The 20,773-nt window shown below is 37.5% G+C and overlaps 1 protein-coding gene across 2 annotated transcripts in view; it reads right to left on the bottom strand.

Moving 5' to 3' along the window:
• The window catches only part of UBE3A (ubiquitin protein ligase E3A), a 55,853-nt gene that overhangs the window by 14,601 nt on the left and 20,479 nt on the right, over window positions 1-20,773 (bottom strand). The window contains exons 4-6 of one of the 2 annotated variants that reach the window (XM_074144578.1): window positions 20,039-20,083; window positions 8,783-9,093; window positions 3,102-4,357 (exon numbers count right to left, since the gene is read on the bottom strand). In XM_074144578.1, coding sequence (XP_074000679.1) covers window positions 3,102-4,357; window positions 8,783-9,093; window positions 20,039-20,083 — 1,612 coding nt within the window. Of the gene's footprint in view, window positions 1-3,101; window positions 4,358-8,782; window positions 9,094-20,038; window positions 20,084-20,773 lie in introns of those variants that run through there. The other variant, XM_074144654.1, reaches the window with a different exon arrangement.

Raw genomic sequence — 20,773 nt, 5'->3', positions numbered from 1 at the left:
GAAAATACTTTTACCATGAAATTATCAGTTATATATAGCCAAAAAAGTCTGCAGTGGCTGTTCTGTAAAGACACAGGTCTAGTGACATGAGTATATAATTACTTACAATTCAAACAGGTCTATAGGTTTTCAAACCTCAGAAGTAAAAAATGCAATGCAAGAGTAAAAGTATCAGTAATCATAATTACTTTGTTGTAATTTAAGCATGTTTGGAAACATTTTGTCACTGAACACATCTAAGAATATGCTTTTACTACTGAAGACTATTATCTTGGCAAGATATTTTGACAATTTTCAGGCAAGACACCTCCAAAGTTCAATACTGCACCCAAAACTACAACCATCGCTGAGGCAAACTCATACAGCGTAGTTTTCACTTAGGTTTGATGCTGTGGGTGTTGCTACAGAAACACACAGTACCCATCCTTGACCTGCAGTTCAAACTCTGACTACAATCAGAGACAAAGCAAGTCACTTTAAGCATTAGGACTTCCTGGGGTTTGTGTACAGGTCACATAAAAATGCCTGTAAAGCCCATAACCTTTTGATGGATCTTTCATCAAGAGCTACAAGTTCAGTACAACGATGTTCATAATTTTAAGGTACGCTGTGTAGGAAAAAAAAAAAATGTTCTTTTGCTCATGTTAAGTCTGCTTCCTGATAATATGACTTGGTGCTACCAGTTGAGAGAACCAGTATTTCCCATTCAGCTTCTCCATACCATCTTTTATGTCCTCTCCATCACCGTTTCTAACGTTAAGAGGACTTTACGGTCTCTCTGAAGAGACTCTGAACTCTCCAAATGTATTTTTATTGCATTTTGATGTTAAAGCAATATGAAACAATGAAAAAAAGAGAGACATAGGCACACTATAGTAAACAGAGACATTGTATTGTTTCATTTGCACCTTTAACTCCTAACACTTCCTCAGGAATATTTCAAATCTCTTCCTTGAGCACTGATACTTCATACCATCAGTTAAAACATATCAAGGTGACTTCTGTAGCCACTACCCATATTTACCAACACCATTTCCTCTAAGTCTACATCATTTCACAACAGCTACCTTATTACATCTGTTTGAAATGCCACATACAACTCCCTTCCCCCTGCTAGGATGGCGAGTCTCCATTCATCACACTTTACCGAATATAATCTATTTGCCACTTTTGTGAAATTGAACAAGTGTATCTTTTTCCTTTATTTTCTGTCCCAGAATAAACAGTTTAGAATTCTTACTCTCCTTGGGGCTTTGACAGAGTTAGATCACCATAATTTAGCATGTTCTGACAGTTTAAATTAACAGCCATAAGAGGATCCATGGCAACTGCCCAGGCATGTAATTGTAGACTGCTAGGCTGTGCAAGGGCTGTTGCAAGTGCATCACAATTTAAATCAGTATGTTTGAGCTTAATGTGATTTAGATTATCTGAATTTCCAACAGACCAAAAGTGTGCACAGTGATGACATTGTGATATAGCAGCTGCACCAACTTGATGTTGCCTATGAGCTTCTAAGCAATGTATTTTTTTTTTATCCTCAAGGATTTCAACTTCCTTCCACAATAATAAATACACAGAGGAATGCCTTTTCTCATATTTACAGATTTTCCTTCCCCTTATCAGCATGAGGAAGAACATCTGCTTCTCTGTTGGGAACTGACATTAAAACAAACGTCTCCCCAAAACTAGCTCTTATCCTCTTTCAGTCCATCTCCTCCTAAAGAGATAGTACTATCCCTCCCCTTTTTCCAGTACTTACGTATCCCAAAGCTGAACAGAGTCAAGGAAATAACCTCTATTACATCAATGTAACAAAACATAACTGGATACAACTGCAAGTCTGGTAGGTAGTGAAATTACAGGGAGTATTCTTGAATTAGAAAACTGGTAGACAATAGGATTTAATCTTAGAACAGTATATTTCTCATTTGCCTAACAAAATTTGGTTTACAGACAGAAGCCATTTCTGCATTGCAATTCTATTTTTCCTATTGGTACTGGAGACAAAGGTCTTGCCTACTAAGTCACATCATCAGCAATTCCCATGAAGCAGCTAACCCATCTGGAAACTCAGAGGTACACACACACAAAAAAAAAAAAAAAATCAAGGTGGGAGTTCATTTAAGGCTCTCACTATTAACCTTCAGTAGCAGTTAAAGTCATCAAATGTAACTAGAAGTAACAGCTGGGTTGAGAGGCATGAAGAGGTACTTTCCCCAGAGTCTCTCCAAATACCTGCCTGGCTCTTCAGCAACAAGCTTTAAAGCTGTGGTTAAATTTAAAATTTTGCAAACATTGTTGTGCTTTAATAACAGAACACAGAAAAATGAGCTTCTGAAAAATAACAGCTTTAAGCAAAAAATAAAGGGAGGAAGAGTCCTAAAATTAAAGGACGTATTTATGAAAAAAATTTACTGTGAAATATTCTGTATAATTCGTACCTTGTATAATTCCCATCTTCCAAAAACGTGTGAACAAATGTTTAAGTTTCACTGTAAGAAGCCAGCATATTCAGAAACAGGCGGCTCTCACAGTTCTCAGGTCTTACTTCTCCTTTCCCAGCCATATCAGTATTTGCACCAAATTCCAACAACACTTAGAGAAGCGAGAAGTTCTACTTATAATTCAGTCACTTCACATGCTTTGTATCTAGAAGTTCAGAAGTCCACAAGAAAAGTAGACAAAGGAAAGGCTTTAATTCTAACTTCCATCTGAATAACCCTAATATCAGATGATCCAAGAGAGTCCAGAGGACAAAGAAAAAGTACTGAAACAGAAGTTGGTCACTCTCACCATTAAGAGTTATAACAGCATGGAATCTGTTAATGGAAAATAAGAACTATTTGACACTTTAAAACATCTAAGTCTGCAACCATTCTGAGTAGAAGTGATTCCACGGAACGTACAAATCTTCAGCAGGACACTTAGAATTCAAACTTAATACCGTAAAGCTATTTGAGTTTCTTCTAGAGGAAATTTAGTACATAAAGCATTGCACTCGCACACAGTCCTTTTCAGTTAGTCAAAACCCACTAGTTTGCACTAGACAAAACCGACAAAACCAACAAAACTATGTTCCACGTTGCTGTATGACTTACCCGGACGAGCGCATCATCTATGATGTGATCACGTCTCACTTTAAGTCGCAAATATGGGTTGAGCTGTTGTCCTTGAACTAAGCTGTAGAGCACAGTTATGCGTCTTTCACTGTACATCCGGATTCTATTGTCATAATACAATCCCAGGTTCTTGGTAACAGCATTCAATATGAAGGGACAGGTCATAAAAGAGAATTTATTTTCTGTTTCTACTTTGAAGAAAGTGTAGTCTTTGTCCATTTCTAGAACATCATTCAGTGGTTCATTAATAAATTCTTCAAAAGGGATAAGTGGTTTTCTGCAATCTATAGTTTTAACACCAAGTTCAGTTTCCAGTGGGTCCACTCGAGGACCTTTTTTATTTCTTCTTTCCTCACCCAACAGCTCTTGAAGAGTTAGTTCACTTGATTCTGGGATGGGTTCTTCATCTTCCTCTTCATTATGATCTGTATCCACATCCCCTCCTACTACATTTGCATAGTAAACCATTTTCAAGCACTTTGAAGCAGCAACAACAGCATCATCATCATTCACTAGGTTACGACTATTGAACTCATTGCTTATGACTTTGTAAGTAATAAGCTGCTGAAATGTTTCCATCATTCTCCGAATTTGGTCTGCTCTATATTTAGACCACAATCTGACCAGTTTTGCTTGAGCTGCAAGGGGTAGTTTGCTCATTGCTTTGCAAAACAACGGTAGAGCCATTTCCAGGTATTCTGGGCTATGAAGATTGCCATTCTCCATAACGATAATAAACAAATTCAGATAGTTAGGATCCCGAGAGTACACATTATGATAAGTCAAGTCACATTCCACATTAGGTGACAAGTACACAAGTGCATTTAAAAAGGCAGTTTCTATTTTTTCGTTAGAAAGTAATCTATCATAGACCCGTCTGACTGCTTCAATATCTACAGACACTTCATCTGGGCCTAGTTTTTGGAGGTTATTATCTCCCTGTGGATTATCACCTATTCTTGATGACGAAGATGACGATGCGCCTGAATCTTCTTCCATAGCAGCAGCCGAACAGGCAGCTTTTTCCTTCTCATCTTCATCTTTATCTTCATCCTTTCCTTGAAGAGATTTGAGCTCCTCCTTGGTGTGCTGCTTGGCTTTTCGGAAACTCTGTACCAATGCTTCAGCACTAGAAAATACTCTCCCAATCACCCGGATTAAAGGGGAATAATCCTCTTTCTCTCGACATAGTTCAAGAATTTCATATATCTTGTCTTCTGTCAGAAAAGTCACATCTATAAAAAGATAAAAATATTTATTTTACTAAGATAAAAACTAAAAAGAGAAAATACTTCTAATTTTTTCTACTCAAGGAATTTGTGTATTACATCATCATGAAAACTTCAAAAGAAAGTGTCAGTGATGGATAAATTTAAGACAGATACTTTATAATTTCATTAACATGATGAATCGTGGTTTCACTCACTATGATTTTTTAAAACATTTTATTCATGGATGTCAATCAGAGAACATGCTCTATGATAAAACTGTTGCAGACAATTAACTGCATTTGGTAGTGTTTAACATTATTATATCATATAAACAAGTGCAAATAAATCAATCAGTAAGTTGTGTAAACTTTAAAAGACTTCACTAGTCAGACTGTGTGACAATACAGTCTTCTGGTAAATCTGCACAGTTAATGCATAAATCATTAAACTACACACAAACTCCACTGTATCAACCTCTTTTTTCAAACATAGCACATGCTGATGGACTTCACACATTCTTCCCCCCTTAAAAACAGATCTCAAAGAAAAGATTCAATAATTTGGTTTGTTGTATATTAACGGGAATATAAGATTTCTTATTTCTATTTTTAATGCTTTCTGCAACTGTTTTTATATTCAATTCATGCCTGAAAATAATCCCCAAATCCCCGCAATACAGGCTCAGAAATTTATGCTGCCTTTTAAATCAAACACACAGTTGGGCATGAGGGTTATTTCTTTGTACATTAAGTACATTAGGCCTCACTGAGATAAACAACTTGAGTATACTCATCAACTTGCTATTCAGATGAACAAGCTGGTTTACACACATGATCTGCATGGGTTTCAAATACCTGTCTGTTCCCCCTTCCCTCCAAACCCCTGGTGTGAAACAAGAAATTTTGTTACTGTCCTCGTTTCAGCTGGGATAGAGTTAATTTTCTTTCTAGTAGCTGCTGTGTTTTGGATCTCATATGAGAATAGTGTTGATAACACATATTTCGTTGTTGCTAAATAATGATTACATTAAATCAAGGACTTTTTTGGCATCCTATAGAAGCTGATAGGGAGCAGAGACAGGACAACTTGGCCAAAGGAAGATTCCATACCATATTTGCCACGCTCAGTATATAAATGGAGTTGGCCAGGGGGCAGGAATCGGTGATCACTGCTCAGCAACAGGCTGGGCATTGGTCAGCAGGTGGTGAGCACCTGCATTGTATATCACCTGTTTTGTATATTTTTCTATAATTATTACTTCCTCTTCCTTCATTGTCCTATTAAACTGTTTTTATCTCAACCCATGAATTTTACTTTTTTCCCCTGATTCTCTCCCCCATTCCAACGAGGGGAGGGGGGAAGTGAGCAAACGGCTGCATGATGTTTGGCTGCCTGCTGGGTTAAACCTTAACAGTGGTTCATTTGTTATTTAAAATCTTCCTTACTCTTTAGAAAAGAGCAGCAGAAAACATTATTATTTATATCTTTATATGCTACTTCTCAAACAGAACCCACAGGTGCTTTCACGTCAGGTGATGATTTAGAATAGGATCACCACATGATCAAACCCTGAAAAGATGTTCTAGTTTAAGCAGATTCTTCTAAAGTGACACACAATTTAGAACATAAACTGAATCTGTTTAATAGCATCTCTAGAGATCTACAACATACACAGCACTGTATTCATCAACCATGCTAGAACTATCTCTGCTGAAAGAAGCAAGTGTATAATTTTAATAAAGACAGTTATATGTTAAAGTATTTTGAAATGTGATTGCCTACACTAACATTCATTCCAAGCAGTCATTAAATTAAAAATACAAACAAAATGATGCAAAGACAGACAACCTATTACTTTCGCAGAGCCCCCAAGCCATTCTTAGAGCACATACAACACAGGAAATATTAAGCTTATGTCATGCTACTGAAATTGACTTCCAACCAATATGAAGACAGTGAAAAAGCTTCAAAACTAAAAACTGTCCTGTTAAAAAACCAACATAATTAAAAATAGGAGATGTTGCACTAAGCTTGAATCCTTTCATAATATTTTCATCTGCTGCACTGCATGCTCAAGAAGCAAACTTGCCTAAATTTAACTGCTGATACAGATGCTGTTCCATGCCATAGCTCCTCAAAATGAGGACGACAAACTCAAGTTCATTGACGCTGGATTGCAAAGGCTATTCATACCATAAAAATTATCAGCAAAAGTTGACAATTTAACAACATAACACATTTCAGATTTCCTTACTTACAATAGGAATTCCCCAGTCATCCTTTTGAAGTTAATAGTATTTAAGGAACTAACCATGTGCTATTTCCAGTTAAAATATTTAGTATTAGCATCAGCAGTTTCCTAAAAGTTTTACGTCATATCCTATGACCATCCTTTAATGGAGCTGCCGTAAGAGTCTGCCCCATTTTGTTACAGCAGTGAGAACAGCTGGAGAAAACCAAGCGTAAGTGAAGCTTTCTTCTAACTCAAGTCAATTTTAGCTGACTTGTGTCTGAACACAGGAGCTTTTACATGCCTTGTCCTCTTACCCTTTCTATTGCAACTAAGCGACCCAGTGAAGTAAACCATCTCCTCTCAGATCTTGTTTTCAGTAATACTCCATGACAAATCTGCACATGAAGTAAAGCTTTAGCAGCGACTCTTGACTGTGAAAAAGGCTGTACGTAATCTATATATTGCCAATGACACTTCCTAATTAATGAAAAGATAATTAATAAATTTGTTCTCTCTTATGGAAGCTTTGTTATGATTGTGTGCTCACTGCCTGTCCATTGACCTTCTTTGTTACCAATTTAATGTTTTCGTGATCAAAGTTGAAAATAGCTTCCCAGGTAATCATAATGCTGATTTTGAAATGGCGCTCTTTATACAACTATGTTTGTAAGCCAGGCTTTTTATATATTTGCAATTTCTCTATTTCCTTCCTCTTTTTGGACTGCCATCTGAGATATTACTGAGATGCTGACAATGGCCTCCAGACATATTTTTTCCCCCAAAGGTCTTAGGGCTTAGCACTACAGAAAAGAAATTTAAATAATTTTCTAAAGGGCATTTCTTTCAATTTATTTAGAATTTATAATCCAATGTTAAGCATAAAAGCAAGCTGCACATCCTTTTCCTTGGCTTTCTTAAACTTAACTGCAGTCTTCCCAGTAACTGTTGCTGCAGATGGACCTAAAAAATCTCAGAGCTTTAGTTTCCTTAGACATCATCCAATCCCAAAGGTAACTAAGAGTCTCAAATGGGCTTTAAGAATGCATTCATGCTCTGTCCATACAACTACAAGACAGGTCAATACTTGTGATGCTGCAACAGATGAAGTCTGAGTCATTGCTTTAGACAGCAGACTGTCTCTGAAGATAGATATCTAAGAATGTCCTCAACCTATCTTGGGAAGACAGGATGGTAGGGTCAGGGAGAAGGAAGAAAATCCTGTACGTGCACATCTCCATTAAAAATACACAAAACTTATAAGACAGATCACAAAACAGACCTGATGTGCTTCTTGCCTGCCTAACATTACATGGCTGCCCTTTCCCCTCCCTACTGTTTGCCTCTTTGTTTACTCAGATCATAAATAATATGGGGATAAATTTATCCTTGCATTAGATAAAGAACAAACTGATGCAGGTATTGACTGGAGCATCTTAGATCCCTTACAACACAGTGCTATGTTTTATTGCTGATTTTGCAGGCCTTTTTAATTCTTTGCTGTAAACAGTTTGACCTCCTTTAGCTAAAATGAGTGAACCTGAACTTCTGTGTTTATACCACTTACTGCAATGATACTTAAAAAAGGTCTGCTCAAAGGTTAATGGCTTTAATTTCATTTAGCTTGTGATTTCTGTTTGCAGCATGGGCTTTGATGACAAAGTTATTCTTGTAGTATGTAGTTACTATTCTAGAGAGTTTGAAAAGCTAAATAGAAGTCAGAAGAGACATACAGAACTGTATTTCATTACTCGGCTTAAACTTTTTCTAGTTTAGTAGATCTACTGCCTATCATCCGCTGTATCATTCTTGTTCATGTTAAGTTTCTTAACACAGAAACTGGAATTAGTTAAAAGATAACTTTTGTAACTCATTAACTACAGAAGAGTTATGAAACTAGCAAAACTAAGAGCCATACAACAGCACTTTAAAAACTCCCCATATTTGCAAACCCAGTAATCTCAGAAAGCAACAAACGCACATGGATTTTAACAGAGATGTGGTAAAGATCCAGATTTGGGATCAATGTTCAGCATTAATCCAGCCATTTTTTCAGAGTCCATAGTAACATATTTGATTTTCCAATATCGCATTTTACTTAAGAAGGCAGCAGAACACTACCACAGTCAGCAGAACACCACCACAGTGAATTACATAGGCTTACACTCGTGCATATTAAACGTGTTTTATTTTAGGAAAATTCTAAAATAACATCTTACCTTTAAAGTCATCTCTTGGGCCTTGCATTTCCTTCTTGTTCATTTTTCTGTCAGTGCAGGAATTGTTATGGGCACCTTTGGAATTGTTTTCTAGGTAAGCTGAGCTCGTTCCTTTCTTGGAGGGATGAGGATCACAGAGTTTTGCATTAATCTTATAAAGCTCGAGGGCCTTAATGGCTGCTGCATTGTTATCCATACGGAGAAAAGTTGGACAGGAAGCACAAAATTCATTCGTGCAGGCTTCATTTCCACAGCCCTCAGTTAACTGGTGGTAGTAGCGCTCTATTAGATGCTTTGCAGCTGCTCGCTTCCTGTAGCAAACATTCAAACAGTAAGTACAAGGATTAGTAGAGCTTTCACATACAAAGCTCATTCAAAAGCATCAGCAAGGCAGAGATTAGTCAGGCACTGAAACACAAGATTTCTGTATCAGAGAGAACACATCAGGAGATTTTTCAAATGCAGGATTCTCATCTTGACAAATATAAATATATTTAAACACACAATTTAATTTGTGGGTCCTATGTAAGTGAAAGGTAAATCCTGTTTACGCACAGTTTTCAGCATTACATTCTGGTGTTACAGTGGACACAATCTTGTTCAGTTCTGAACAATCTCAATTGTCACTGAAAAAGAGAGCAATTTAGATGCAAAGCAAGGGTGCAAGTGAAACAACTGATCTCATACAGGTGATTGAGTCTGATGTATAGTACTGAGGTATGGTTGCCACTGACAGAGGGAAAAGGCATGAAATACAAATGATTCAGGCATTTATTTAGTAATACTATCAACACTACACCAATAGCATATAAACCCTTTAAAAATATAAACCGTTTTTAAACAAGATTTCAGATGACTAAGTTAACTGATATTTAGTCTGTTTAAATCTGTAGGAAAAAATATTCCTTGCTTGAACTGATGACAAAACCACGACTAAAGAAGAGCTCAGGGGTGAACATCTCTCTCCAGCTTAACAAGGTACATAGTTCTTCAAAAAAGGTATTTGCCAAATCCTCCCCTTTCTCCAGCAATTATACACGGCAAGTATGTATTTTGAAGAATTACAACGGTATCACTATTCAAGTCAATGTGTTCAGTACTATCTATACCCACAGACTTTTACAGAAACATGCAAATGGTAAAGGAATAGCCAGAAAGCTGCAGGTAATTGGGACTAAAGAAGCTGCATGCAGCACCAAGAGCACCATATTTCACCACATTTTGGAAAGAAACCTCCAAACTTTCCCTTCATTTAAGAAAACAAGTTATTAATGAAAAATATCAACTATGAAACATTTCAAACATTTTGACTAGGGGTAACATGCAGGTTTTTACCTAACTTCAGTGAGACAGTACTATAAAGGTTAGAACATGGGAAGCAAGTTTTTCATCAGAAATTGTGATATTAACTTAAAGTTGCCTTTTCAGATGTTGATGCACGCACAGTTCTGCATAAAACAAGTATTTAAGAACTTAAGAAGTGCTAGACCCACTGGTAATACTCAGCACTTGCTGCACCTAGCTTTTAATACTGTTTGGTTAAGTATCAGAGTTTCAATGCAGCTGCTTCAGAAGGGAAAACATCCTCAAGTTCTGAAAGTAACTATTGAGGTGTGTATTATTCAGCAATAACATCTTTGCTCCTTGCCTTTCACCTTTCAAGATCTCATGATCCTGGAGAACAAAAACCATTTCTTACAAAGAAAACCATTACCTCAATGTCCAGCTGACCTTCCAAACGTCCCAGTGAGTTCCAAGACAAAAAAAACCCACAACACATTGAAAAGAAAGGTTTCCCTGGCACCTTGAGATGGAAGTGAAAAACCATAAAAAACCCACCCCCAAAAAAACCAAACAGTCCCAGTAATACCATCAAAACCACTACTGCATAAACAGAGAATAGCTGTATTATGATCCAAGGAAAAAGTTCTAGTCTCTCCAATATTTCTATGTGGACTTAGGAAAGCCTGTCTCTCTGCATGTATGTATAAAAATATAAGGGTTTTTTGATCTTGTCTTTCATAGTTTAGCTTTTAGAATAGAGACTTAAAAAAACCCAAACAGTTTTTAATAGTTCAGACTAGTACGTGATTTCAGACATTTATTTCTGAATGCCAAGATTTCATGCTTTTATCATTCTTGACTTTCAATCATTCCAGACCTTCAGATTTGGAGTGCAAAATATTGTCATTTGTAAGCAGTTAAGTATATCATATGAAAGCCTTTCTTTGTTAATACTGAATTTTTACACCTGAGCTATGGCCACCTGTCTCACCAACACACTCCTTATTTACTCCTCTGGCAATCTCTCCTATGCATTACCTTGATGCCTTCCTGAAAACTCTTTCCAACTCAAGTTGAAACTTCCCGTTCCTTTAATTCTCCCTCTCCCACCGATCATGTTTTCCGAAGTGCATACAAAGAGGCAGTTATTTCATATACATGTTCTCATTTTAACTTTATCCTTCCTCATCGCGTTTTCCTTCCATCTTATTACTCCATTGCAGTCTACACGTAGATCACTTTTTTTGGCCATAATTCTGGTGTTTTCTGACCTATGTAATATACCTACGATTATATATGGATGTATTTTGGTTATATGGATTATTTCTCGCAGCTGTTCTAAGTGTGTATATATGGATATATATATTTGGGGGTGTGTGTATATTTATTTACCTAAAGCAGCTGGAGCTGTTATTCAGATTAAATTATCTTGTGAAAAGTTGATATTGTGAAAAGCTGACCAATTCCCTAAGAAGAGAGAACAGTTTTCAAACTGGAGCAATTGTTAGTTTTAAAGAAGAAACTATACCTTGCTAGCTGATGTAACATCTACTTTCAATAAAGTTATTTCACTGTGTAAATACTGATATATTAACAACACCTATCTTAAACAACAGTCTACTTTAATCAGGTCATACCTGAAATGCCAGGAGACAAAGCTCATCTTAGACTTGTCTCTAACAGTTAACTTCTGAAGGACTCAAGGTTTTGCTTCCAATTTTTAGCTACCAATTACTTCTCAAACTGTGCCATGCCTACAATACTGCCGTTTGTACAAACACTTTTGTTTTGACTCATGGCTGCAGACTCACTGATTCAAGTTCTGTGAAATTCTATTAGATATGGAAGGTCTGACTGAAAGTTAGGTATTTTTTGTTTTTAATCAACTAACTATGTTGAGTTGATATGGAAGGAAACAATACAATGTACAACAGTACTAGAATTTCCATCCCCACCTCTCCCTAGCAGCTATTCTGCAGAATTTTGACATCACCTCAGATAAATTATTGAGGTAAATAAAAAAAAAAAAAAAGTGAAGACTTAAGGTGAGGATACAGACCTAAGAAAGTAGAACAGAATTTACTGAGCCTTCCCCAAGAGCTACCCTTACTGAGGTCCATACATGAAAGCTCTTACAGAGAATGCAGTTCCAAGTAAGTCAATGTCTGATTTCACAGAACAGTAAGATACTCCATACCACATTCCCATTGCAGTAGTTGAAGGATTACTGTCACTGTCTAGTGCCAACAGCCCACATATTATTCAGAAAAAAAAGAAGTAGCATACCTTCTCCGTTCTCCAAAGGTGAAAACTTGATCCCTTTGTACATTCCTCTGCTCATTGAGTATGTAGAAAACTAAAACTGTTCTTCAAGCAAAGTAACACAAACCCTCTTTCTATTCTTAGCTCAGGCTATACAGCGATGACTGCAGCTCCCTTCAAGTTCCTATACAGGGATCTAGTAAAGACTAACTGGTCTCTTATAAACTCAATGATTAGTTTACGGTACATCAGTACAGAAACGTTCTAGTGCAGCTGAGGCATATATGTTTGCAAAGACACACACTTTTGTTGCACATCCCGGTAGGAAACTGCACTGGTATGGGTGCAGTTGTAAACATTTCACAGATATATCACAGGCATATCCTTAAGCTTTAAGGGTAACTTCCCACCCAGGGGGCCTTGTATAACCTCCTCAAGCAAGACACACTGCTTCAGTGAGGGGGAGACGCACCTAAAATAGGCAACATCTTCCTTCCCCAATATCCAGTAGTTTCACAAGCACATTTTTCCATTTATTAATATTAGAACCACAGAATGGTTTGGGTTGGAAGGGACCTTAAAGATCATCTAGTTCCAACCCCTCTGCCATGGGCAGGGACACCTCCCACTAGACCAGGTTGCTCAAAGCCCCATCCAGCCTGGCCTCAAACACTTCCAGGGATGGGGCATCCACAACTTCTCAGGGCAACCTGTTTCAGTGTCTCACCACCCTCACAGGAAAGAATTTTTTTCTGATATCTAGTCTGAATTTCCTTTCTTTCAGTTTAAAACCATCACCCCTTGTCCTATGACTACACTCCCTGATAAAGAGTCCCTCCCCATCTCTCCTATAGGCCCCTTTCAGATACCAGAAGGCTGCTATAAGGTCTCCCTGGAGCCTTCTCTTCTCCAGGCTGAACAATGCCAGCTCTCTCAGCCTGTCTTCATAGGAGAGGGGCTCCAGCCCTCTGATCATCTTCGTGGCTCTATTCAGTACATTCACTGACTTACTTTTGTAGAATTTAAAAGAAAAAAGATCACTTTTTGACTTTTTAGTTGTTCTTTAACTAATAAAAAGCCGGATAATAAGCACTTCACATTTGTAACTGAAACACCCCCCAGACTGTGGAGTATCACTAGAAACATACACAGCCTCTGCTTTCCTAGATACTTTGGCAATGGTGCAGTGGGCAGCCTTTTGGGTTGTAAAGTAAATTTTTAATGTCTAAATAACATATAGAACAAGGGGTTGAATGCACTATTTCAAAATTGCTATCCAACAGTATCTAATTTGCATTTCCCAAATACCTTAAACTAAATACAGATAAATGCTATATAAAGGAAACTTTTGCAATAGAGTAAATCAGATGTTTAAACATTTAAGGAATTTTAGAAAAACCTGAAGCGTATAATTCCTCAGAGCAAGAAATTTTCATCCAAGTGCCAAAACTTGCCTGAAGTTATAAATATCTGCATAGATGCATAATTTTTGCTTTAAAGTTTACCTAAATTTTAGAAATATGAAGGAAGACTTCATACGTGTCTGGAAATATCAGTATGAAATGACATATTTCTGAATGATTTCTGCTTGGGACGCAACAACTTACATGTATTTCTACACAGAAGTCTCACATTGCTCTAAACAGCCAATTTTAGTAAATAGAAATTTACCAATGGCCTGTTTTAACAAAACTATTAGGAATTGAGAAGTGCCAAAGCATTCAAAAGCTGTTTTCTTTCTTAACACAAAAACCCAACAAAAGTATTAATGTTCATGGAAATGAGAGGAACATTTATGTTTGTCTTTTGGATAGGAAAAAAAACAGGGACAAGTTTTCTTTAACACTAATAGCAAAACAACTTTCAGTATATGCCATAACAGACAGAAGCAAAAAGAGACTTACACACCTGCAACAATTATACTACACTGTGGAAGTAAGATGACCAGTAGATCAAACACTGTTTTAAAACCATGTGGGTTATGGATGGACAGCTTTAAGTTAATTATTGCTTTCTGAGAGTTTCAGTTTCAAACCTTGCATGTTGGGTTCCTGCGACTGTTTAGCTAAGAGCAAGAACAGCAGTGCTAGAGAAGACAAGCTTCCAGTAAAAGCACTGCCTGCACAGACCCTTTTGAAGTGGCCTGCACATCCAACTGCCAAAGGCTCCACCCAGAGCTGTAGCACAGCCCTCTGTTCCAACACTGTTGTAACACCTTCAGCCTGTCTTGGCCACTGGTACCCCAGCAAACATACATCTGCAAATGTACACATGCATGGAGCTCACATTCTCCAACCTCGTTCTTTCCAGTGCGGTGGGCCCCCATAGCTGGGGTACAGGCTGTGAGCTCCCTTGGACCACACTGGCTTCACCCAAGGGACCTCCTCCTCCCCTCCCCACCACATATTCTAGATCCACTGTGCCTCCGGGAACGTCATGTGCTGACAAAGTCAGGCACGGCACTTCCTCAGGAAGGGTGAACCTGAGAACAGAAGAGTTGTCCTGGCTTTAAAGAAGCAATGCAGAAAGATAGTTAGAGAGACACGGTCAGGAACGTGATCAGCACGTATCTCTTAATCTTGTCTCACAGACAAATTACCTTGCTACAGTCCTATTAGAAAAACGCCCTTCATTATTGCCCTTTCCTCCCTAGGTTATTAGCTCCAGGACTCTAGAGAGAAAACGTCATTCCACAGACCAACTGTTTTCATGCCCTGGTTCCTATCTGTCTTTCTTAAGGCGACATGCAGTGCCCTGTCACCTATGTGATCCCTCCAACATTCAATTAGACAAAAAATTGAGAGATGAATAATGCATCAATTATACCCTGGCTTTTCAACCCAAACAATTTCAGGAAAAAAATCCAATTTCAACACCCCACCCCCAACATTACAGGCCTGAAGCCATTAAATAACTGATTATCGGGCAACAATTATTTGGCAATTATTGGAAGCAACAAACACATGTAAATGGTAATGATGGTAGGCATACTTGATTGTGTTTTAAATACTATGCTCACATTTACAGCATTAGTGCCTTTTGCAAAGGCAAGGGGAGAAATATAGCCTTTAAAAAATGCCCATAAATTTATTTAACTACAGAGAAAAAGTACCTTGAATTACTGCTGGAATAAACTTATTACTAAGTTTAGGACTGACTATAAACTTACAATATCTTACTGTCTTTGAAAAAATTTGTTATTCTTAATACTTTAAAGGAAAAAATTGCAATGTTGTTATCAGCTGTTAAACTTGTAAAGAATAATCGCATCTAAACACATAAAACATTTCAACAGTTCTCCAAATTTTATTCTAAATTATCAAGTAAGGAGTCATAAACTCTAAATCTCTGTACTGGCTAGGAAGCCACAATAAGAGCAACCTTGTGTTTATTGGAAATAAGTTAAATGACAGTAACTTCATATTACTTACAGGAATCCTTCAGTCTGTCTTTTATATTCAGGACAAGACAAATAACAAGCATCTTATAAAACGTTAAGCAAAATACATATTCTTGAGTACCTTCCATGTTGGTACCTTCCTTCTTTCCCTTGGTTAAAAAAGTCCTGGCACTCAAGCAAGCACAATAAAAATTCATGTTGCTCTCCACTGAACAAGCTTATGTTCGTCAAGTATGAAATTTATACACTGTATTCTAATCAGTAGCCCAACCAAAGAAAGGAGATTAACACTGCAGTGAGATATCAAAAGATATAGACAGTAACCTGGAGACACTGATTCCGATAATCTACTTCTGGACCACTGGAGCGTTACAGTAGAAAGCATGGTAGAAGAGACACACTATTTCAGATAAAAGTACTGATATAAGAAGAGGGCTGACCATTGCAACACATAAGACCAACCTGCAGAGAAGATACCTACATGCTGATCAACCTTGTACTCTTCCTTGTATAACTTCAAGAAGAGAGGCCAAGTACAGGAAAGGGACAACCACACAACTGTTTTCAAGTTACTAAAAACTCCAGAACACTTTTTCAAAATTAGGTTTCCACGGTAGCATTCTTTTACTATACCTTCATTCTGAATGACACTATTCTAGAAGAATGACCATCATCACGCAGAGACTAAGTGCAAATCACATGGATCGCAAGACAAACCCCTGAGTCTCCAGTTTAAGAACAGTCTAGCGTACGTGGACTAGACAGATTCAGGGACAAATACCTCCTCTTTAAGCTTTCTTTTTGTTTATTTTTAACTGGTAAAATTACAGCAACCTCCAAGCTCCATGGGAACCAAGGTCTATAATACATTTGCTTCAGTTATATTTTCTAGTGCAAAATCTGGAATTCCTTTTCTTCCAAATCATTGTAAAATCTGGTCAATTTACCTCATCTTTGCTCTCGGAAGCAAAGGTAAAACAGACACTTAATTGTAACAAGTAGTTGCTAAATTTAAGACAGTAGTAATTCTTGAGTAGAGTCAATGCAGTCTTATTAACTGATGAAGTTTCCTCAAGGGAATCACTGCCTGACTAAATAATGCATTCCAAGAGGCTCCAAGAAATTTTTAAATTCAACCTAGACAGATCACAGTATAAGACAGCGCAAGGCTGCAGGTGTACATAAAGATACTTCTTACATCTTTTTATTCTGAGAATGGCAATAAACCAAGCAGCAAATGCTACAAAAATTCCTATATGTGGCAAGATTTGATATAGAGGCCATGATCAGCACGTCCCACAGTTACATTATGCTAATCAGCTATCAGGAAAGTAATTTAAAGCATTCGATGTCTAGGAAGCACTAGGATGGCATCTGAAAGCATGTATCAAGAAACAGTAATACTTACACAAATACTGTATATCTTTGAAATGGTTGTAATTTGTTTTTCTGGCATGTTTTGAGGCTGCTGCAGAATTCTTATTTTGCAATTCTTTTCAAGTGAAACAAACCAGATATCAAATCTACTCCAATGTGAGATGACTATACATCAACTGTAACTGTAACAACACTTTAAATGGGGGGTGGGGGTGGGGAGAAGCTTCAAAATTGCAAAGCATTCCATCCTTGAAAAGAGGAGAGATGAACGCACAGAAAGCCGTCATATCAAAATACCCAAACCTTTGCCTTGATGTGACAACATACAATACACAGAGTAAAAATACATGAACTGATAAGAGATAAGAATACAATTATTGTTAATGTAAACAATAAAAATTATGTAATTTAGTGAATTAAGAAAGTTATACTAATTGAAGCTGAAAATTAATGCAGACCTGTGACAGGAGCAGGTAAGAGAAGATGTTGACCTTAAAAATTCAAAGACTTGAATGAATGCTAAGGAAAAGAGACTCCTAACTCTGAGCTAGAACAGAGATGTTCATCACGCATAGAGTCAGAACTGAAAAGCCTGGGATAAGCAAGACTTATCCATGGAAGAATTTGCTGCGTAAGAGACTGAAAGAGTCTGTAGACCTTTTATTTATTTATCTACTTAAATTCATACATGTGAAACATATGTGACTATGCTCTTGGTATAAAGCTTTGCAATGCAAACTACAGTAACAAATAAAGCAATTATATCAGCCAGAGCAAAACTAACTTAACCATTCATTGCACAAATAACAAAACACTTGTGTAATTCCCGGTGTTTCCTAATGAATAATAGGTATGTAAATAACATAGTAACTATTTTAGCTACACACTAGGCATGCCAGTCACACTGTATTACTCAGCCTGCCATTCCACCTTATGTGGCAAGAGCAACCATGCAGCAGGATTGCAGAAATTCCCTCTTAATAGGTAATGTACACATCCCATTGTGATACAGTTTTTAAAAATTTAGTTTTGCAAGTATGCCATGCATTAATACTGTACAAATACTACTGAAATATATGAATCCCTACAGCTTGACTGGTTTACATCTATTTTAGACAGATACCTGAAATCTACATAGTCAGGGCAACTCTGACCATCGACCTGCACCAAAAAAAACCCAAAAAACTTCAGCTTTCACACAGGAAAGCTTGCTAGTGTAGATTATTTTTAAGGTTAGTTTTAAGGAGAATAAAACAGAAAAAAATTAAAACTGCTAGAAGGAAAAATAGTTGTACTGCCTTTTTTTTCTGATTTATCATAGGTCCTTATAAAGTCTTTGTTTCACACCAGTTAAGATCCTTGTTTCTGACATCTTTCCTTACAACGTGTAAAAAGCTGACAATATCCAGAGTGGACTACAGCCAGTCTACAGCCAGATTTGCCCCATCTGGCTAGGCCAGGGAAACAAGAGAACACAACTTCCTGCAGGAACAATAAAACACAATGCAGCAGGGGCTGCTACTGGAGCAGAAGAGACCATGGCAGGGTTTTTGCCCTGCAACCTCTGTCTCTAATGCACGTCCATGAAGCGACAGCCAGTCACCTTTCACATCTGGATCCCTGCAACCTGTACTCTTAAGATAGCAGTGAGATGGCACTTCTGTAACAGATGGCATGAGACAGGCAAAAGCAAATTTGTTGTCCCAGGAAAAATGCTCCTCCTAGTGCAAGAAAACACTTCACTGCAGTGAATTGATAAAAACACATAGGAAAAGTGTTCCTTGTTTCTTTCTCATTACTTTTAAGGCTAGGCATGCAGTCCAACATGGAAGGGCTCACCTCAGTTTTGCTCCTCCCCAAGTTGGGCAGCTACGGCAAGAAAAGGCCTTGAGCAATTCACACCATGTCCCTAGCCTGCAAAACATCCTGAAACTGGCATTCAGCCCACAGCACATAAAATGCTAGACCACTTGGGGGAAGGGTGTGGAGGAGACTGCTTAAGGTCAGAGAACTTTGTAGCAGAAGAGAAATGAAACCAGGTCTTTAGAAGCCTCGGACAGTACCCCAACCACTAGGCTATGCTCCCTCTATTATTTTGGAACTTGTGCCGTGAGCCAGAAAAGCAGAGTTTGTGGTTTTGCTATTTTAGTTCTATGACAGGACAGTTTGAATAGCTAGAAAAGAATTTTGTTTGCTAACAGAAGAATAATGTCTCAAATAGTACCATTTTTTTAAAAAAAGAAAAAAGTTTTTATTCCTGCAACACTTCTGAATTTGAAATGGAAATGAACATTTCAGCCTATCACAATCTTGCTTCTAGTTAATCTTGGCTTCTAGACTAAAGAAGACAGACCAAAACAAAGTTCACAACTGTGAGCAAAATACTGCATGAATACTGTCTAGTGAAAGAAAGCTAGTTTTCTGCTTCTAGAAGTAACTCGTATATAAATTTGCCAAATTAAGTCAGACTTTTTTTTGCTTCATAGTTCAGCAATCCATCTGCTAAAACAGATATTAGCAGGTATTGTGCCTTAGTATTGAAGTGTCTTCAAACCCATGCAAGACGTTAGCGAACAGCAGGTAGAAATTACACCCGTACTGTCAAGTCTGACTATAGGCCTGAAGATTTCTGACACTGTATTATGCTACCATCTACTGGTTTACATTAACTTAAACCTCTGAACTTTGCCTTCAACCCATTCACCCTCCAATAAAATAAAAATTGAAAAAAAAGAAACAAGAATCATCACAGTTTCTACAGGAGCTTAAAATTATTTATCCATAGCAAGTTACTAACTTGAAATTTTCTAAGGTGATTCTGCAATTCTACTCAGCTTTTGTCTTCTTTTTTAAGCGGGTGCAAGAGTAACTGTTACATATGTTCAGAACATTTTTAAACAAGATATACCAAACTCATCCACTCATGTACTTACATTCGGCTAGTTTCAATGTTTTCAGAGTGAGGTTCTCCTGGTGATCTGCAAATACAGATACAAAACCTTAAGCACTGTTTGTTATTTTAAATCATTACAATACGAAGAGTTAGGAAAGGTGGAAAGTGATGATAATGTATTATTCCCACTAAAAGCATTAACTTTTATGTACTTGCACATTGAATATCTTTGACCAAACTCTAAAAGCCAGTTTATAGCATAAAACCTGACAATACAATTAAGTCAAATTTCTCTAAGAAGGACAGCACTGTTTCTCCACAGCTTAAGCAACAGCAGCCATTAGAGGAGAGTTCTGCTGGCAGCACTTCCGTATTCAGGTTGCATAGTGCACCACTTCTGGGCTAATTCTTCATAACCACTTCTGTAACCAAAATGTATACTCAGAAGTTCATCAGTGATCAACTGTTACTAACAGATTCTTGGCACAGTTGGACTCTAAGTAGCAGCTCCGAAGCAGATCTCAACAGAATGTCAAAACAAATGTCATGTGTCTCTCTACTTGAATTTATGGACATAATCTCACAGAGCAGAAGTGTCGAAGGCAGCTTCTTATTTCTTCCTTCCAGCCACCAGGTCAGCCAGTAATATTCAAAATCAGGTGTTATTGCCTGGCATTTTTGAATAGACAAGCAGCACCTGTGTTCAGCATGCCAACTTCCTTGACTTAATTTAAAGTAATTTAAGGGGCATAGTGCCATATTATGCTGGGGTTGT

Source organism: Numenius arquata, chromosome 1 (genome assembly GCF_964106895.1).
Source record: "Numenius arquata chromosome 1, bNumArq3.hap1.1, whole genome shotgun sequence".
In the NCBI taxonomy this organism is placed as follows: domain Eukaryota; kingdom Metazoa; phylum Chordata; class Aves; order Charadriiformes; family Scolopacidae; genus Numenius; species Numenius arquata.
This window is presented reverse-complemented; position numbering and strand designations above follow the sequence as displayed.